We start from the raw sequence: 19906 nt of genomic DNA on the forward strand, positions 1-19906 counted from the left end.
AAGGAAGGAAGGAAGGAAGGAAGGAAGGAAGGAAGGAAGAATGAGAGAAAGAAAGTACATACACTATTATCACACAGCCACTATGGTAAAGAGCTAGGTGTGGCTAGTGAGCAGTTTTCAGATGCCCCATTTGTGTTTTGTTTAGTTTTATGCTTTGCAGGAGGGATGGCTACCTCCCCACTTGATAGGTTTTTCTTCTATGCTGAAATATTCAGGTAGTTGTTTCTTCTGGATGTTTGAGTGGAGAGTACCTGCGTTATATGATCCTGACTGGCACATGGTAAATGCATCTCTTTTTGTCCTCCCAAGGGAAGCCATCAGCCGTGTTTGCGAAGCAGTACCTGGTGCCAGAGGAGCCCTCAAGAAGAGAAAGGTATAGCCCCTAGTGCTGCGGGTCTGGGTCTTCTTTGCTTTCTCTCTCTTATCACTGCTTTTCCACCACACAAGTGTTCCCTGCCCTCTTTCCAGGGCCTGATCTCCCTCCTGTCTAAGAGCAAAGAGGCTGAGATCACACTCTTCCAAGTGGCCAAGGAGAGTGAGCTGTCACTGATGACCAACAGCAGATACCCTGGTCACCCGCTGTGGCTTAAAGACACTGATAACAGCAAGCACTCAGCCAGGCTGTCCTTTAAGTACTTACATTAACTCACTTAATCATAACAACTCATTGGGTGTAGATCCAGCAATGTGCTGACAAATGTATATCAACCAGCTTTCGGTCTAGGGAACTTGTAGCATTTGCCAGTTTCTGTGGTGTAAATATTTCCACATGGGTGGTGGAGTGCAGTCTTCCAACATGATGTCCCTGGAACCTCAGTCAGTGAGAGACTTATAGTAGTTCATCATCGGACAGTTTTCCCACCACACAGGCTTAGCAGATACTCAAAAAACATAGTTAGTAGTTAATGTAGCAAACACCATTATAATTAGAGGAGTGTTGAGTATTATATCTTAAAAAACAATCTAATTAAAAATATAATCTAATTAGGAGTTTGTATAAATTAATTTTTAGTAACAGCTGTGTTTAATGGCCAGCTCATATAGTTCCTAAAACTTCAGTAGTTGGCTCTCATTAGCTGGTACAAACAAGCTCTCCACACTACTAGAGCTCCTGGTGTTACAGATGATGAAGACTGAGGTACAGAGATGAGAAGCCACAGTTTGAGTAGGAGAGGAGCTGAGGTCAAGCTCCACCACCTGTCCCAAAATCTGAGTCAAATTTTTCATCTTGAATATGGTTGTACTCAAAGTAAGTTTGAATTAAGAGAAGTCAAGGAAAACTATTTTTAGTTAAGTGTTTAATAAATACATAATTTCAATACACACAATCATGGCTTTCTTATGCCAAGATGGAACTGTGGGGAAAACATACCTTGATGAACACTGAAACTACCCTAAGGACAGTCCTGTTGGATTCCAGACCACTTGGACACTTGCTGCCTTGGCTGTGTTATTCCTAGGGCTCCAGGTCACATCTATTTTCAGAGCTGGGGGACATTCATGAATGCACAGGACAAATGAGTGTCAGGCAGAAAACAGTGGATGACAGCTCAGGTATCCCTAGCCTGCATTCTGGCCACTCTCCTGGAGCTACTGAGGACCAAGCAGAGCTCTAGAATCTTGAATGCAGGAACTAGGCAGGCATCAGGAACATCATCTCTGACAGTTAAGTGGTACTAACAAGTCTTGGGGTACTTTCATGGTCCTCATGGTAGGAGAGGTGGAAACAGTGCCAATTGCTGGGCTTCTCTTCGGGTATACTTGACCTGAATCTCAGTACATCTCTAATTTTGAAGAACTCTTTCAGCAGTGTTAACTAAAAATACAATTGGCACAGAGAAAAAGGAAATAGCTTTTATCTGGGAAGTAAAGTGTTCCAATTCCAGTACACTGAATCAGGGCAGCCTGAATGATCCCCTAAGGCAAATGTAGGCAAGAGTTTTTCATAGGTGATTTCCATAAAAAGTTATTTTTGAGCGAGTTTATTGGCTGGGCAGAAGCCCTAAATGGCAAACCTATTCTGACTGGTTAGTTAGTTAGTTAGGGTCCTCCTGATGGAGAGACACAAGAAATCGGTGGAGCAACTTTGATGTTGGTGGTTTCTCTGAGTCTTCTGCAACCTTCTGTGGCCTGACCTTCAGCAGGTGAAGTGCAACCCTCAGTGTCCCGGCTTAGCTTTAGAAAGCTTTGGTCTTAGTGACTTCATTTTCTTTCACAGGAGTTTGAAAAAGTGTAGTCTGGTTAGGAACTTATTGGCATTTCAGAAGAGGATGTTTTAATCCAAATTGAAAGGATGGGTTGGTCCTAAAGGACAGAGAGATGAAGGCCGGCAGTGCTCACCCAGGGACCTGTGGAGAAGACACAAGGCTAGAAAATGCAGTCCTTTAATTTCCGGGATGAAGGACCTTTCGGACACATGATGGGGGCACCAGTTACAGCCAGCCTGGGTCTGTCATCCTGTGCTGACTCCCGGCCATTGATTCTAACTGGATGGCGTCTGTGGGCCTTGACCAGAAAGCTGTTTGTGCAAAGATTTATGACCCCTCCCTCTCAGCCGTGAGCATGGTCACAACCCTCTGAGATTGCCAGTCTCCCTCAGTCTTCCCTGAGAGGTAGTCTGCCCTTGGTTTGCTGAAGCCAGTTTCTGAGTGTGCAAAACTGTGCTCTCCCTGGTCTGTGGCATTTTCCCTGGATTTATACCTAAGGGCATGAGATGTCTCTGTATAGGCGGAGGTGGCCAGGAAGATGACATCTCTGCTGTCCAGAGCCCTCATTTTGGCATTTACGTATTAGATCTTTCACAGTTTATATGGTTCCTACTCTAGAATGTGTATCTGAGCATTGGCTCTGCCTTCCCAGCACACTCACTTCACTTTTGTCTTCCTGTGCCCAGGTGGGGGAGGGGTAGTCAGGGCAGTTTGAAAGTGTAGCCCACATCCACAGCTCAACCTGTTTAGATGAAAACAAGACATTTTATTTTCTGGAGGCCCTGTCCCTGAGGTCTCCTTAAGCAAAAAAAAAAAAAAAAGCTAAAATAATGCCGTTGATTTCACAGCCTCCAAGCAAAATGCTGTCCAGCATCCTGGGAAAGAGCAATCTCCAGTTTGCAGGGATGAGCATCTCTCTGACTATCTCCACCGCCAGCTTGAACCTGCGAACACCTGACTCCAAACAGGTGTGTGCTCGCTCAGGCCTCCTGAGAGCTTCATTGGACCCACGGAGCATGTGTTTTGCCAAACCTTGACTATTCTATGAACTTTAGCTATTTTGAAGGATTACCAACAAAATGATGGATGAGATTGTTTGCCTTTAATTCAGCTATAAATGACCTTTTTGAGGAGGATAATGCATGAAGTTGTTGGCTTGCTTACAATGTAAGAAAAGGTGACGTATGTGCAAATGTCTTCTCTTGATGTCCTTGCCCTTTTATAACCACATTTATTGGTTTTATAGACCACATTTTTATCACCTTTAAAAATGGATGGGATGGCATGGTCTCACAACAATAGCATTTCTTCCTTGGAGGTTGATCATGTTGTATCTTACAGTATATAGTGTTGTAGGTTTCATGTGATGTGGTCTATCTATGGCCTGACAGGCTGGAATGAATTCTGAGTGGAGCAAGGCAGCACAACCATGTTTATTAGAGTTAATTCCATTTAGGAGGATTGTATTTCCATGCAGAGTCTATCTTCTGGGTTCCTCTGATCTAGCTATCGTTGGTTTCTTCAGCTAGAAAAATGAGTGTGTAGGTAACTGTCCTGTCTACCAGCAGGATGGTTCTGAAGGTTAAAGGAGACAAAGGAAGTGAAAATGCTGTGCAATATAAAGAGGGGTGTGGGGTGCGGACAACTTCCAGCCCTTCCCAGACCCAACCTCAAGTGCTGGCGGTGAGAACTGCAAAAGGTGCAAATTATGTGACATCTGCGTGACACACTCCCTGATTCTGACTGTGTAACCAGGGATGCCCACGGTTACCTTTGTGTTGCTATACGCATTTCTATTTATGAATGTCCATAGCCCCTGATAAGCAAGCAGCATCCCAAGCTTCAGTTATTCCTCTCCCTCCCACCAAAGATGTAGAAATAAATTCTAGATCCAGTGTAGAAATGTGAAGCAACACCCAAGCTTTAGACATAACTGGCTACCACTTCCTGCTCTGTTCTTCTGTCCTGGGAATCCCCAGCCAATCCCTTGTTTGTCACATTAACTCTCCAAATGACTGATTTAATGAATCCTTGAAGCTTTATAAGAAGGCTGGGCAGTTCAGCCCTTCTCCAAGCCATCCCCACTATGTACCAAGGATGGGTCCCTCCCCGCTACACTGCACTCACCCATCTAATCACCTGCCACATGGCACATGGGCCATGGAGCCCTGGAACTGAAGCCCTTAATTCTAAGGAATCCTAATACTGAATACCTCCTTCTCATTCCCAACCTCAATAAAAGAGACAGGCAGTAAAGGTGATGCCAGCATGGTGGGCCTGCCCCATACTGGGACAGGGTGCTGGCTGGCTGTATCCAGCTGGCATTTTCTGGCCCTTGAGTTAGGTGTGTGGGCCTGAGTCCCGGGCCACAGAAGCCCCATGGCTCCTGGCTCATGTGACAAAGGTACAGTCTGGGCCAGGTTGGGCAGAGGCGGGGTGCAAGGTTCTGGCTCTCCATTCTATTGAGTTTGTGTCCAGACTGTAGTAAAGTGGGAATGCTCTGGGGAGACACTGCCTTCTCTCTCCAGAGAAAAGACAGACATCGCCACTGCACTCTGTCCAGTTCCAAGGAGGAGGACCATGATGAAACCCTCAGCACAGAAGCACATGTTGTACATCAGAGTCAGTTAGCTCTCATTTTCTTACCATCTTTTGCAATTACATGAAGGGATTAGATGCAGTCACGCAGTAATGGTCCTGCATCATGTTGACCAAATAGCTCTTCCGCTTTTCCCCAAAATCACAGCTTACATTCACAGTTAATTTCTAAACCCCAGTTTTGGAGCTGCCTTATAAGCAAAAATGAAATAAGTAAAAAAAATCGAATATAAAAAATTAATTATGCAAAAACTAAAAGCTAGTTTGTCATTCTTTGGGAATTCTATTTCCTCATTGTTCTCTTAGGAGCTGTCTGCCTGTGACCCACAGGCAAGATTCTAGGGCGACTATTATTAGTTTAAGTCTCCAAGGGCTTGGCACAGGCTGCCCTGCAAGCTCTGCTGGTTCGATTCAGTTCTGTACTCCGATTTTCCTAGATCCCAAAGTTCTGCAAATGCCAGCAACCAAAGTAGGTATTTAAAAATATTTCATTTTATTTTACAGTTCAATTAAATTTTTTTTCAGAGATTTACAGGAGCATATTTGTGAAAACCCCTTGGGTTGTGCTGATGATGGCTATGTAAATTCCAGCCGTCTGCTCAGGGATGAGGGCCTGGGGACTGTGCTGAAATAAACCTGCTTGTGTTGAGATGGAGACAAGTGCTATTCCCCTACCCCTGGAAATTTACTTCAATGTCATTACATTGTCTTTAAAAAGATAAAAATAGCTTAGAAGACTTATGTAGCTTTTTAAATTTAGGGCAGGTTCTAATTTACTCAGTGTCTACTAAATTCCACTGTGTGCTGCAGTTTATAAAGCTAATGGAAATTTCCCATTTTAAAAATTGGAATGTCCTCTTTGGTTTTTAAATTGATAAATCACAAAATGGTTCAGACGGCAGTGACTTGGAGTCTTGGCTTTCTAACTTATATGCACTGGTACAAATGGGATGCAGAAAGAGAGTGAACTGCACTCCCCCTTATCTTACTGTATGGATGGGGTCTGTAATGCTTGGGGAAACAGAAACCCTGTGGCAGTGTTTTGGTGGGTAGGCGAGACATTTTCCTTCTGGGAGAGGTACATTTGTTTGCTAAGGCCCTGGCCTCAGGATGGAGGCTGTGTTTGATTTCCACTCTGTGACTAAGGCATAAGCCCTCTTGCACTGAGCAAACCTCCTCATTCCTCCCCAGTCCAATGGATTTCGGATGATTTCTGCTTTACAACTGCTAGCTAGAAGGATCAAAGGAAGTCCTTCTGATCAACCAGCTACATGGCAGCCATCAGGCTCTGAAGGATCATGGGGGGCAATCTATTGTCATGCATTTCCAATTGTTATTTTCACATGTTTATCACATTTCAGGAAAACCTGTCAATCCGTATTGCTTGCCAACAAACACTAGGTTTTACAAGGCATGGAAAAGGGTACTAACTACACATCTCGTTTCTTGTTTTGGGCCTGGCAGATCATCGCCAATCATCACATGCAATCCATCTCCTTCGCCTCCGGGGGAGACCCGGTAAGTCCCTTAGGTTCCTTTCTCTTGTTGGGGATTTCTGAGGTGGGGACCCAGCTTCAAAACCCCTAAGACATTATTCAAAGTTTACTGTGATATCAATTATTTCCTTTTGTTGATTTCAGGAGCTCTTCTTGACTGTCCTTTGGAAGGGGGACTGAGACAAAGACTTAGCATTAGTTTTCATTTCATTAGCCCAAAGCTGTCAGCAATTCCAAAAACACTGGCCTTCTTTAAAAAACCACCAGTTTTCAGAGTTGCTGGGGTCTTCTCACACAGTTGCTTTACACTTGCCCTGCGTGCTTTTTCTTTTTCCTATTGGATCTCCAAGCCCAGCCCCTGCTTGCTGTGGATGTCCAGCCCTGCAAAGAAGTTCCCAAGAAGCCACTGCAGTGGGGAACAGAGGGGGAGGCGGGGAAAACAAGGTCAGCCCTTCCCAGCAGTGAAGGCAGAAAGGCTCATCACTCACTTCCTCTCCTGCCCAAATGTTGTTATGCTTGTTTTTGCTGGTAAAGTCTCTGTCAGTCCAGGGAGAACATTTTAAAATTAAGAAGATAAAGTGAAAAATTGGAGCTAAATTTAGTCAATTGGAAAAGATCATTCTGTATTCTATTAGTCAGCTTTCCCATTGCTGACATCTACAACTTATAGGAGAGTTTTAATTGGCTCAGAGTCCAGCAGATTCAGTCCGTAGTTACCAACTCCAAGGCAGGAATATCATGGAAGGACAAAACAGAGCAAAGCTGCTCTGTGCAGATACAAATATCTTAATAGAGGGCAGACAAATACTTGACTTAGGTTGAAATTACTTTATTCTCCAGGATGCACACAGCACTATGAATTTGTAAAAATTTCTTCATAATATTTTCATTTAAAAATAGTAACATGTCGTGACAATCTGTAATCTGTTATGTTTCAATGACTTTTTTTCTGATAGAGAAAAGATCATGATCCAGAGCACAGCAGACCTCATTGTTTTCCTTTTTTTTTAAAAAAAAAAATATTTTAGGAAAAATTAAAACAAAATTTCATAAACAATATGAGAATAAAAACAGTTCTTACACTACATATTATTATCTTCAGAGTAGTTATTCAGAATGCAAGACATAAACCAAAAAGATTTTCACAAAAAAGAAACAGATAATAACACAAATCTTTCTTTTTAAGCAACTAAGGCAAACTAATAGTATAAATGAAACCAATGAGCATATATATTGAAATACTTTTAGAACAGGAATTTTTAATTTGGGGAAGTATTTGAACTTCTCCCTATTTCCTATTTACCTCTCTTCTATTTTTCTCTTTATTTGTGTTTTTCATATAATACAGTCCAAGTGCATATTAGACTGTGCATGGAATTCCTTTTTCAATTGATTTGGAACCAAGATTTTAACACAGTTGGTAGGTGTTCTCAATAAAACCAACATCCTAGATTCTGGGCCTTACTCATCTACTAGGTGTAACTGCCACTTACGTGGGCATTAATCTACCCTGCAGAAAAGTGGTGGATAGAAATGTCAAATAACACAGACTGGAAAACATTATTAATGTTCTCCAAAACAGGGCACATGCCAGCCACCATATGCTTTGAACAACAATGTTAATAGACCACCACAAGATGCAATATCAGGGATATCAGAAGTTTAAGACTAGCCTGGGCTTCTCAAGAACCTGTCTCAAAATAAAAAAACAGGCTAACTGGACATGTGGCTCAGTGAAAAGGCCCTGGTTTTGATCCCCAGTACCACAAAACATAAAAAAACAACAACAATAAAAAAACAACAGAAGACCAGTAACAGAATGTTCAAACAAGATCAAGCACAGAGGGTCTTGGGAAGTGAGAACAGAGTTAGAAGAAATAAGAGTCGGCATTTTCCAGCCCCCATTTTGAACTTGGTGCACTCTCTGTGTAGCTAGGCAATGCCAAGAGTAGTGTTTCAGTCCTGTGCACCCCTCCCGTGTCAGAGAGGCTCAGGAAGGACACAGGAACAGCATGTCTTGACCTGGCCATTGGCCTTCTCAGGGGTATCTCCTTGTCACTGGTCTTCTTTCCCCAACGTGAGCCACAGTGGAGTTTCTCAAACTGCAGTAAGATCTTTTAAAAAAATTCCTGTGTATACCAGTAGTGCTGACTCAAATTAATTTTATTACCTTAATGTGTACAAAATTAACAAGTTAACTTTCTGTTTATATTTTGTATTGGGCCCTCAAACCCCATCAAATTTAGATATTAAATGCAGAGAAACACCGTGAAACCAGTAACATTCAAAGTGGCACAAAATCACCATGGATGAAGTTGGCTAAGCCCGAATCCCTGCTGCCCCCCTGCCACTGGACTGGCTTCCAGGGCATGAACCCTCTTGAGTTCAGCATTTTGTGGGCACCTCAATAACTTAATTGCTCACTGATTTCTCCTATTCAAGAAAAACTTCAATTGTGCATCATTACGTGCAAAGCTCACAGCAACTTGCTTCAGATAGGGTAAAGGGATCTGAACTCTACCTGTTCTTTTTTTTCTAGTTTTTTTTTTTAAAATCTAGCACCTATAATGTAGGAAGCCCAGTCATGAATCTTGGCACTGAAACTGCATAAACCTAGTGACACTGTGGCCATCTAAATGATCCTGGGTATTGTCGTATTGTTTAAGATCACTGTGGAAAGGAAAGTGTGAAATAGAAAAACAAGTTCTGTTGACATCTCATATACTGGAGAATACACCTGTGTGTTCCTTGGCTCTCAGTTTGAGAAACTGGTGCTCTCTAGGATGCATATAGAGGCTTGCAGAGATCCTTCCAACCCACATCTTATGAAGCCAGGAAGAGTTTGTATTTCTTGCAGTAGCTTCAGATCCTCACCAGATCCATCTGGCTGGAAATGTCCAGAGTTCGGTTTGATGGTTTCACTGAACAGTTTGAGAAGATATTAGTGAACAGGAAAGGAAACTGCTTAGATGAGCCTCACCCTGGGGAATGGCTTGGGGTAACCATGCCATGATCTCACCCACACTGGAAGAGTTGCCCCACCATGCAAACCTGTGGTGTAGAAAGCAGCAGTAGCAACCCCCACCCTCCACTGGGTGCTCCACGAGAGCTGCACCCCTCACACCACTCTCCCTGCACACCTCTCTCCTCGCAGCACTTTCTAGAGCACTGTTGAGAGGTCAGGGACTGTGGCTGCTGCTCACAGCCATTAACGATGGAGGGTGCTGCTGACAGGGGAGCTTTCCAGTCACCCTGAATCCCCTGCATCCCCTTGATGCTCTGTGAGACAATAATATATTAGGAAGTAGCTGAGAAAATAGGGTAGTGTTACCAGTTACCCTTCTGAGATTGTTTTTGAATGTTGACAATGTTGACCTGGTAGAAAAGTCTTTCTGGCTGTCCAGGATGAAGAGAATGAGTGGCTTCTCTGATTGTTTAGAAAAAGTATGCACATGGCTGCCTTGGTATAGTCTTGTCATCTTATTTGCCACTATGCAGCAGACCAATGAAAAAGCAGACCACGAACTCTCAGATCCCCTGCACTAAGGACTGAACCCAGAGCCTTGGCACTGAGCTAAGTCCCTAGCCCTTTTTTATTTTTCTCTTTTGATATAGTGTCTCCCAAAGTCACCAAGTTGCTCAGGGCAAGCTTGAATTTGCAATCTTCCTACCTCAGACTCCCAAAGTGCTGGGATTATAGGCATGAACTACCTACAATCTTAAAGGATTAAAGTCATTGTTCATATCCAAGAAGAAGAGAACCATCTTACCTCATCCATGCATGAGGAAGGGTTTGCAGCCAACATTTGAACACCCACTTTGGTTTTCTTACAGACCAGTGGTTCTTGAAGAATTGTCCCCAAGCCCAGCAGCTATAACCTGTCAGAAACCCACTTTTGGGGTTGTAGTATAGACCTAATGGATAGGAAACTCTGGAGCATGGTCCAGAAATCTGTTATAATAAACCCTGGAGGAGATTTTGGCACTAGCTCCAATTTGTGGGCCCCTTGTATAGATATCGCAGGCAGCAGTGGTTCTCAAGTTTGGTTCACATTTGTATTATCTGGGAGTTTTTAAAAATCCCTGATATGCAAGGGTCACATCCAAACCAGTAAAATGAGGTTATCCAGGAAACAGGAGTCAGGCATCAGTGATTTCAGAGCTGCCTAGGAGATGCAACATGGGGGGAACCGCGAGGCTTTCATCCTTGCTGCTCTCGCTGTGGCCATGGGCTGGCACCATCAGCGCAGGGGGCTGGTTGGAAACGCAGAACCTTCCCTGGCCCAGGCATGCTGAGGCGGAATGTACACAAGGTCCCTGAGTGCCCATGTCACAGGTTGGGAAGCTGCGTAGTGGGCTTTGCTGCAGGCGGCATTTGACTGGTGGATACGTCCTTCTCAACTTGGGGTTTGTGCGTTGTACCCCTGTGGTATCACCTTGCACTGTGATGAGCGACACAGATGTCTCATTTTTCCTGAACAGGACACAACAGACTACGTTGCCTATGTAGCGAAGGACCCCGTTAATCGCAGAGGTAAGCAAAGCTTGACCCATATAATTGCTCATTGCTGTGTGGCCGGGTTTAACACTGTGGACCAGATGTTCCTTGTTATCTCAGCTCCCTGCGCCAAAATGAGCACGTGTCATATTATGAAGAATAATTAAGGTTTGCAAAGCATGCACATTGCCTAACATGGTAAGAGAGGCTGGATGTGACTGGTATCTAGCCCAGGCCCATACCCAGATGGCTACAGCTTGTTTCAGCTGACTTTCATGTTGCAGTTCCTACCCATGCCCTGAGTGGCCTCAGTTACACCTGGAAGACTGCACCTGCCTGTCTTCCTACCTGGCTTCAGCTCCTGCTGTGTGCCCATTGCCAACTGAACTACCTAGGCCACTCCTACTGCGTGGCTCAAGTCTAAATCCCAGCATCCAAGCCAGTGTGCTGACTTCGTGTACTCAGTTGAGCTTCTAAGTGGGCCTCAGACATGGACAGGGTGGGGTGGGGGCATTACAGAACCAGAGTCTGCTGGGTGATAGTGACCGTAGCTGCCACTGAACCCCATCGATGAAAAGCACCCATGGAATTTAGAGCACTTCCACTACCAGCTGCCTCCTCCACCCCTCCCTGTTCCCTCCCCATCAGCCAACTGCTGATTTTCCAGTTTGCTTGCATAATTTTAAAATCTACTCACACATATTTCCTCCTTTTTAAATTCAGTACAAATGAGATCTTAGCATTCTGTTTTGCTACCTTCCCCCAACAGTGTATCTTGGATGTATTTTCAAGACAACCCATACAGACAGATGAATTGATTCTTGATGTGGCTCTGCAGGGAGCTGCTCTCCGAGACTCCTGCAAACTCCTTCCTCATCCTTATAAGCTGTGTTTTGTGACTTGTCCTAAAGAATCATTTTCAAAGCCACTGGGTTGGACAGTGGAGGTGTCAGTGGCCCCTGCACTTTGTCCCCCAGCCTGGATATAAAATTTGCATTCGCTTGTAAGTGCATGAGGGTTATTTTCTTCCTAGGTCTTTACCAACCTTGGATGGTAACAGCTCAGGTAGAAAATCTGGCCCCAGGGATGCCTTGCTAACCTAATGCTGTAGCCTACCTCTTCTTGAGTGGGAGGCAGTTTTATGTAATGACTACATATAGCCAGTATTCACTGTGAGCATGGGCACAGACTGTAACCGTTATCAGACCAGCTGAACAAAAGCCCATTTGCCAATTTAGAGGCTGGCCTCATGTCCAAGTTGGCCTCTCTTCCATGCCGCTCCTGGCAGGGATGACTAGAAGGCAGCATCAGCAGGTCCTCTCCACTCCATGGAGTCCCAAGGCCGCTCCAGGAGCCCCCTCCATCTGCAGGATACTAGGACTTCCTGTTCAGCCACGCTGGCCTCCATGAGACTGAAAGTAGTAGCTTTCAGTGCCTTTGTTGTTAGGTTTCTAATATTTCTGTGACAAAATACCACAACAGAGAGTCCTGAAACAACAGAATGCATTGCCCTGCAGTTCTAGAAGCTGGAGGTCTCAGCAGGACCTTCAGACCCATAGGGAGTCTCTTTGTCTCTACCTGGCTTCTGGGAGTTGGTGGCGATCTTCAGCACTAGGTGGCCTACAGATGCATTTCTATTATCTTTCATCATGGCACAGTGCTCTTCCTGGGTCTCTGTGACTTCACATGGGCATCTTCTTATCAGAATGTTGGTCACACTGGGCCAGGGTCCACCCTACTCCACAATGACTTCCTCTTAACTATTTATCACCACAATCACCCTATTCCCAAATAAGGTTACATTCTGAGGTCTTAGGGGTTAACATTAAAACATATCTTTTTAAGGGGCATAGACAACCCCTATTAAAGGGCAACCCCTTTAACTGTTCTTGCAGCCCACCAAATCAGGGCAGGTGATAGGGAAGGAGAGGTGGCAAGTTATACTTCCCCAAGCACCAGCTTCCCAGTTTCAGCCTGGGCTTAGCAGCTTTTGAAGTTCTTTCTCTATTTTAGTTTGTTTCAAGTTAACTTCTCAGCCCCTCTCCCCCTTTTGGGAACCTTTAATTACCCCTAAGTCAGTGGTTCTCAAAATGAGCTACATTTGAAAGGCACCCAGGGAAGGTTTAAAAAATCTCCCTGCTCAGGCCTTGGAGAGTGAGTCTCAGATGATGATGCTTTTTGAACAGCTTTAGGGGTGATCCCATTGTAAAACCAATGCTTGAAAATAGGTCTTAAGCTTGTGTCTTGAAAGGGTTTGGCCACCAGGTATTGACTTGGGGTCACGTAAGGGTATAGCCTCTATTTCATTTCATAGGGCTGAACTCAAACTGAGGTTGGCTGGGTGTTGGGGTCTTTTCCATGTGCCCTGTGTTCCTGCACCCATCCCCTCTAAGATTTGCGTACAGTGCTATGTGTCAGACCCAGCAAGCAGGAAAGGTCTGCACTATTCTTGAGCCTTTGGGTCAATACCAGCCAGTACAGCAGCTCTGTGAAGGACTGCATGCTTGTATCCCCCTAAAATTCATGCTGAATCCAAACCCTCAGTGTGGTGGTGTTAGGAGGTGCAGCCTTTGGGAGGCGATTAGGCCATGAGAGGTAGGGGGAACCCATGAAGGAGCTTGGGGCCCCCTAGAAGAAGCTCAGAGAGCTTTCTTGTCCCCTGTCTACCACATGGGAATACAGCAAGGGGAGCCATCTACAGAGCAGGAAGACAGCCTTTGCAAGACAACAAGCCTTGGCCTTGGACTTCCAGCCTCCAAAACTGTGAGAAATAAATGTCTGTTGCTGAACTCACCCAGGCAGTGAATGCAATTGTTATGGCACGCTAAGCTGAGACAGGCTTTTATGTAGGGTACTGGGTGAGAGGTGTGCACTCTTTTACTTTTATTGCCTATAACAAACTACTCCACATTTAGTGTTCTACCAATGACTGTTATATTATTTATGATGGAATATGGGTCAGGAATTCAGAGCTCAGTGGCCAATTCATCTGCACATTTGCTTTTACTTGAGGTCACGGAGTAGTCTTTGGTTCGAGCCTGGGCTGGTTTCGGGGATCCAAGTTGGCTTCCCCTCTACACCTCTTACTTGGCAGGGATGACTAGAAAGCAGTGTCAGAAGGTCCTTCTCCACTCCGTGGAGTCCCAGGGCCTCTCCAGCGGACCCTTCCACCCATCAGAGCAGTAGAACTTCCTACATGGCAGCTCTGAGTGCCACGAGACCAAATTTGAATCCTCCAGTGCTCTGAAAGCCAGTTTATTGTTCAAAACCTTCCCAGCCAGCTCAGGTTCATGCAAGGGGAACCATGCCCAGGCTCGGAGGACAGCATCCAGGAATCTCAGCCATTGTTATCCATCATGTCTGTTTTCCACAGTGGAGAGGCCCAGGCTCTGAAAGGCAGTGCGGGGGGAGGGGAGTCGAGCTGCAGCCCCACAGCAGCCTTGATTGACATCACTGTAGAGCAGCTGCCGCCATCCCACACATGTCCATCAGCCTGTCTCCCAAGAGGGAGCCTGTGGACAGGATTCTGCAGTTGCTTCTCCCCTTCCTCCTCCACTTGGTCGAGATGAGGAGGGTACTTCGTATGCATAGCCTTTGCCGTTGGGCAGGCAATCAGTGAGACGTTCTGGGTGCGCAGGTTCTCGTTTGTGCTGTTCAGTCTCTCGGCCCTCATGCAGAGGCCCATGGGTCCAGGGCTCTAGCAGGTGGGGGGCACTGCGGTTCCTCCGCTGTGAGCCCAGCTCCTCCAGATGATCAGAGTTGGAACCTGTCCCATTCCAGAAAGCCCTCTGCCCACATCTTACCCCGGTAGGTCATATTGCTCGTGGTTGTTACTGGTGTCTTTCCATCTGGATTCCTGCTTACACACATTTGCACATGGCTGCATTTCATCTAGAAGAATCTCTAAGGGGAATCTACACCTGTCTGGTACCAAAAGTCCAAGCTTCTGTGGTTGACCCAGTGGGAAGGGAGAATGTCTTTCACCCTACTCATTAAGTCCTGGGAAGCCCTCACCTGCATCTCAAGGAGGCGAGGGTCGCATGCGCAGAGGGTTTCAGGAGGTCGATGAGTTGGAGTTGTAAGCAGAACCAACAGGATGCCCGGTACTTGCAGAGATGAAACTCCTTACACAGGAGGCTTTGCTAAGTACTAATACACCATTTTTTTTTAGATTAAATTAAATTTTAAAAAGTTTTATTTAATTGTAATTGACACAACTGTGTATGTTTGTGGGGCATGATACAATGTTTCTGACACATGTTTACAATGTATAATGATCAAATTAGGGTAATTAACATTTCTGCCCTTCAAACACTTATCATTTCTTTGTAATGAGGCTGTCTGAAATTCTCTTACAATTTTTTGAAATATATAATCATTATTGACTCTAGTCATCCTAGTTTGCAATAGAATGCATAACTTATTCCCCCTAACTAATTCAGTGCCTGTTGATCAATCTCTTATCACTCCCCAACTCAATTTGTCCCTGGCCTATGGTAGCCACCATTGTACTCTCTATGAAATTAACTTTTTCTGATTTCACAAATGAGTGAGAATATGCAGTATTTGTTTTTCTGTGCCTGGTTTATTTTACTTAACACTGTGCCCACCAGGTTCATCCTTGTTGCCACAAATGACAAGATTTTGGTTTTTTTTTTTTTATGGCTACACAGTATTCTATTGTTTGTATAAATACCACATTTTGTTTCTCCATTCACCTGCTGGTGGGCAGTTAGGTTGATTCCATTTCTTGGCTATGGTGAATGGTGCTGTGATAAGCATGCAAGTGCAGACATCCCCTAAACATACTGATTACAGTTTCTTTGGATAAATATCACTTGAGAATTCTCTCCACTCCCCAGTGACTCCTATGCCCTGCAAGCTTACATATGTATGAGAAGTTCTGAGTGGTCTTTTTAGGTGACAAAAAAACTACAAAATGGGGCTCAAATCATACAGATGTCATGGGATTTATGTATCTTGTGGTCAGAATGGCACCTTAGGCAGGTGTTCTCCGGTACACCCTGGACTGAAGCATGGCAAGTCATATCTGCTACATAGGAGACAAGAAGATGCATTCAGCCTGCCCAGCTCCTAGGATACCCGTGCTCTTTTCATGAGGTCTTCTGAACAATGAGAGATCCTATGAACGGGCATGAATTGGAGCCTCACAAACAGGAAACACCGCCACAACCAGCTCTGCTTGCTAGGGACTGTTTATGACAGGTGGGTGTTTTGACAGCAGAATCTGGTTCCTTTGGCCCTGGACAGCGCTAAGTCCCAAGAGATGACTTTCTAGGAAAGGTGTGAGATACTAAGAACTCATCAATGGAAATTAACACTGCACCACCCATGGCTTTTCTTTCCCTTGGAGGCAAAGCCTCATCTGTATAATGAGTGAGTGTAATGATTTGCTAATTATCTTCTTAAGTAGGAGGTTAAATATTCCCTGTTTTCTGTGACTAGCCAGTTGCAGACTTTCCAGGCAGGTGTATGCTGAGTCTAGGATCTTGAACATTTATTCCTAGGCACTGATAAGGGTGTTTAGATTGTTGCTCAGAACATCCCAAAAAGCTGGCCCAATGCTTTAAGCCATGACAGGAGCTCCACTCCCTGGGCCCCCTCATGGATGGACAGTGATAGAGAACCTTTCGCAGACTGAACACAGATTGTCCTGCAAAACCCACTTATTTATTGCAAAGTGCCAAACCTGCAATGAAACCTGAATACTGAAGTTTTAATTTAGGAAAAAGCAACTGTTATGTGATGTTCAGCTGCCGGGGCAACTTGGCTGGGGTGTCAGCGGAGAGGGCTCCGCATGCCACACATGCCGCAGGTTCACCGCCACTGGCCTAGGATGGGAAGCCCTGGTCTCTATGCTTTGCACCCATATCCTGGGCCTTTGGGGACCCTCTCTTTAACGCTCCAACCAGCTTGCCCCACTTGGGGCAGTCTGGGGCACTCCCTGTGGGGCTTCCTGCTGTGAATTTTGTGGGATGAAACTACCTCCAAAGAGCACCTGCTGTCTGTCAGCTTGACCCTTGCTGGCTCCCTTGCTCTCTGTCACAGTGACCTCAGGCTGAGCAGTTCCCCCAGCTGACACTGCCCCCCAGGCTCCCTCACCCACACATGGCCCTCCCAGTGTCCTGCTCACCCTCTGAGGCCTTTCCTCCACACAATTGCCACAATGTGTCCCTTCTCTGTTCAACGCGGGTACAATGTCTCATCCTACCTATACCCATGGACCTTCTGTAAGCTCAGTTCCCCTTTCCACCTCTCTACCTACTCCATCTTCCAGATGGTCCTTGAGTAGGCCTTGCAAGCTCCTGCCCCAGGCCCTTTGCACTTGTCAGGCCCTGAGCCTGGGACCTGCTTACACCAACCATCTCAGGATGTTTTAAAGTACATTTAGCCCTCTAGGTCCACAGGCACTAGATCCTCAGGTTTAACCAACTGCAGATCAAAAATATTTGAAAAAAAAAAGCTCAACACTAAAAAATAATACAGATAAAAATGATACAAATAAAAATTGCAGCATAACAAGTATTTGCATAGCATATACATTATAATTAGATATTATTAGTAATCTAGAGAGGATTTAAAGTATCCCAGAGGTTCTATGCAAACACTATCTTTTCATATAAGGACCAGGCACATCATGGATTTTGATATCTTGGAGTGGGGTGAGTTCTAGAACCAATGGACTCAGAGGGCAGTGTATATTTTCACTGTGGAATGGTTAAATCTAGCAGTGCATTGCCTCCCATCATCACAATTTTTAGGGTGAGAACACATGGTACTCTCTTCACATTTTTTAAGATTACAATATTATGTCATTAACTGTGGTCACCTTGCTGGACAGAGACTCCCTTGAAATTGGTTCTTCCTAACTGAAATCATATACTCTTGAACCAACACTTTCTTTCTTCCCTCCTTCTCATCTCAACTCTGATAACCACCATGCTATTCTACACTTCCATGAGATCAAGTTTTCTTATTCAGTATGCATATTCATGGCAATCCCTATCAAATACCAAAAATATTATTCACAGAAATAGAAAAAAATCCTAAAATATGTATGGAACCACAAAAGATCACAAATAAGCAAAATAACCTTGAGCAAAAAGTACAAAGCTGGCAGCATCATACTACCTGGCTTCAAAATACACTGCAAAGCTAGAGCAATCAAGAAAGCTTTGCTTTAGCGTAAAAACAGGCACATAGAGCAGTGGAACAGAATAGAGCTCAGAGATAAATCCATGCATTCACAGCCAAGTGATTTCCCACAGAAGTGTAAGAATTCACACTAGAAAGAGGACAATCTCTTCATTAGCTGGTGCTGGAAAAAATGAATAGCTACATGCAGAAGGATATGAGGAGATCCTTCCATCACCTGCAAAAAGCAACTCACAATAGATTAAAGATCTGATTGCAAGACTCTCAAACAACAAAACTGTTAGAAGAAAACTACTGGAAGAAAACACATGAAAACAATGTCATGTTTCATGACATTGGTCTGGGCAAGGAATTTGTGGATAAGGGCTCAAAAGCATAGGTAACAAAACAGAAACAATGGGATTATATTAAACTACTGACTGGTTTTAACTGAACTAAACTAGTTTTAACTGAACCTTCCAAAGAGAAGCCACAAATTAGGAATTACACTAAAATACTAATTATACAGTAGGGATTGAACTCCCTTTCTCATGGGAGACAGGTCCCAATACCCCCAGTGGATGCTGAAACCCAAGGATAGTACCCAGCCTATAATTTAGTCTCCTTTTCTCCTTAACTCAGCACTTAGCATGCTCTCTGTCTGTGACTGGCACAGCCTGAGGTGGACAGAAAACCCAGCAAGACTTTCTTTCTCATTCTTCACAATTTCAGATTTTACCAGTAGCAAACTGCTTCTTACAGCGGCCCCTCCTTAAGTTCACCTGTGGACTTCTCCCTGGCTGCTCTCAATGGCCAGCAGGCCTACCTCTGCGTCTCAGGGCCTTTATTAAGTGGAGTTAGGGTTGCCTGAAGACAGTCCCTTCCAGAGCACAGATCTGCTAAGATATCATTCTTTCTCAGAGAAATGCACAATTTAAAACTTATGAGTTTTTTTCTTTTGAATGTTTAAGCTTTTAAACTTTATTACAGTAAAAGACATATTGCCATTATCCCCGCCCCAGTATTCCCCCTTGCTTTGAACACACTTACCTCATTGTTCTTCCCACTTTCCTTTTTTTCTGGCTTTCATTTTTGTGTATTCTTCTTTGTATAAACTGTACATAATAATTGCATTCATCTTGGGGAACTGGTACAGATCCACATGGCATCTAATCATTTTTACTTCCTCTTCCCTACTCCACCCTCCATCTCCTGCATCCCAAGAATTTTCCATGTAATATTTTTATACTGTAGCTAACCATGGGAAACAAACCCCTGAAAGCAAAAATTGAGAATACGAGGTGACCACTGTGTTCTGCACTCGGAACACAGCACCTGCCAGCCCCCTCTCCGGAGGACCGAGCGACAGTCTGTGCAGGACGCGGGGTGCAGAATGAATGGAGCACGTGGTCCTGGGTGAGGCCCTGCTGGCTCTTTCCTCTCCAGGTTGTCAGGGGGCCCCGAGTTAAGACCCAGGATAAGAAGTTCAGAGCAACCTGGAGAAGGATAGAGATGTGTGAGCAAGAACGAAAGGGCTGTTTGTTACTGTGGCATAATTTGCCCATCCTGACCAACAGGCCAGGTGCCCAGGCAGGATGATGAGAGCACACTCAGGTGAACAAACCTCACATCAGGAGCTCCAGGTACTCAGCTGGTCCACAGTTGGTTGAGTGAGCAGATGGTCAGGGATGGCTGCAGCCACTGGCCTCTGGGTGTTTGGAAAGACAGATGCCGTGAACTGTTATTTGACGGAGGTGGGCACGGCTGGGCCCTGCCTTTTCCTCTACCCGTGATCACCACGCTTAGCAAATGGAAGCATCTGCATTTATCTTTTCAGGGACAGAGTAGCCCTTGGTGTGGCCATCAAGTCCCCTTACTAATGTCAAGGACAAAGCCAGCCAGGCTGGGGTAACCTTGGGCCAACTCTTGAGAATGACTTTAGCTAACAAGTA

General features: G+C 44.8%; 1 protein-coding gene across 1 annotated transcript in view; it reads left to right on the forward strand.

The window, feature by feature from the left end:
* The window catches only part of Shc3 (SHC (Src homology 2 domain containing) transforming protein 3), a gene marked incomplete in the record, with an annotated part of 157497 nt that overhangs the window by 96096 nt on the left and 41495 nt on the right, over positions 1–19906 (forward strand). The window contains 4 exon segments of the mRNA XM_005408881.2: positions 310–373; positions 3056–3175; positions 6270–6323; positions 10784–10835. Coding sequence (XP_005408938.2) covers positions 310–373; positions 3056–3175; positions 6270–6323; positions 10784–10835 — 290 coding nt within the window.

This window comes from Chinchilla lanigera, unplaced genomic scaffold (genome assembly GCF_000276665.1).
Source record: "Chinchilla lanigera isolate Chin_1 unplaced genomic scaffold, ChiLan1.0 scaffold00114, whole genome shotgun sequence".
In the NCBI taxonomy this organism is placed as follows: domain Eukaryota; kingdom Metazoa; phylum Chordata; class Mammalia; order Rodentia; family Chinchillidae; genus Chinchilla; species Chinchilla lanigera.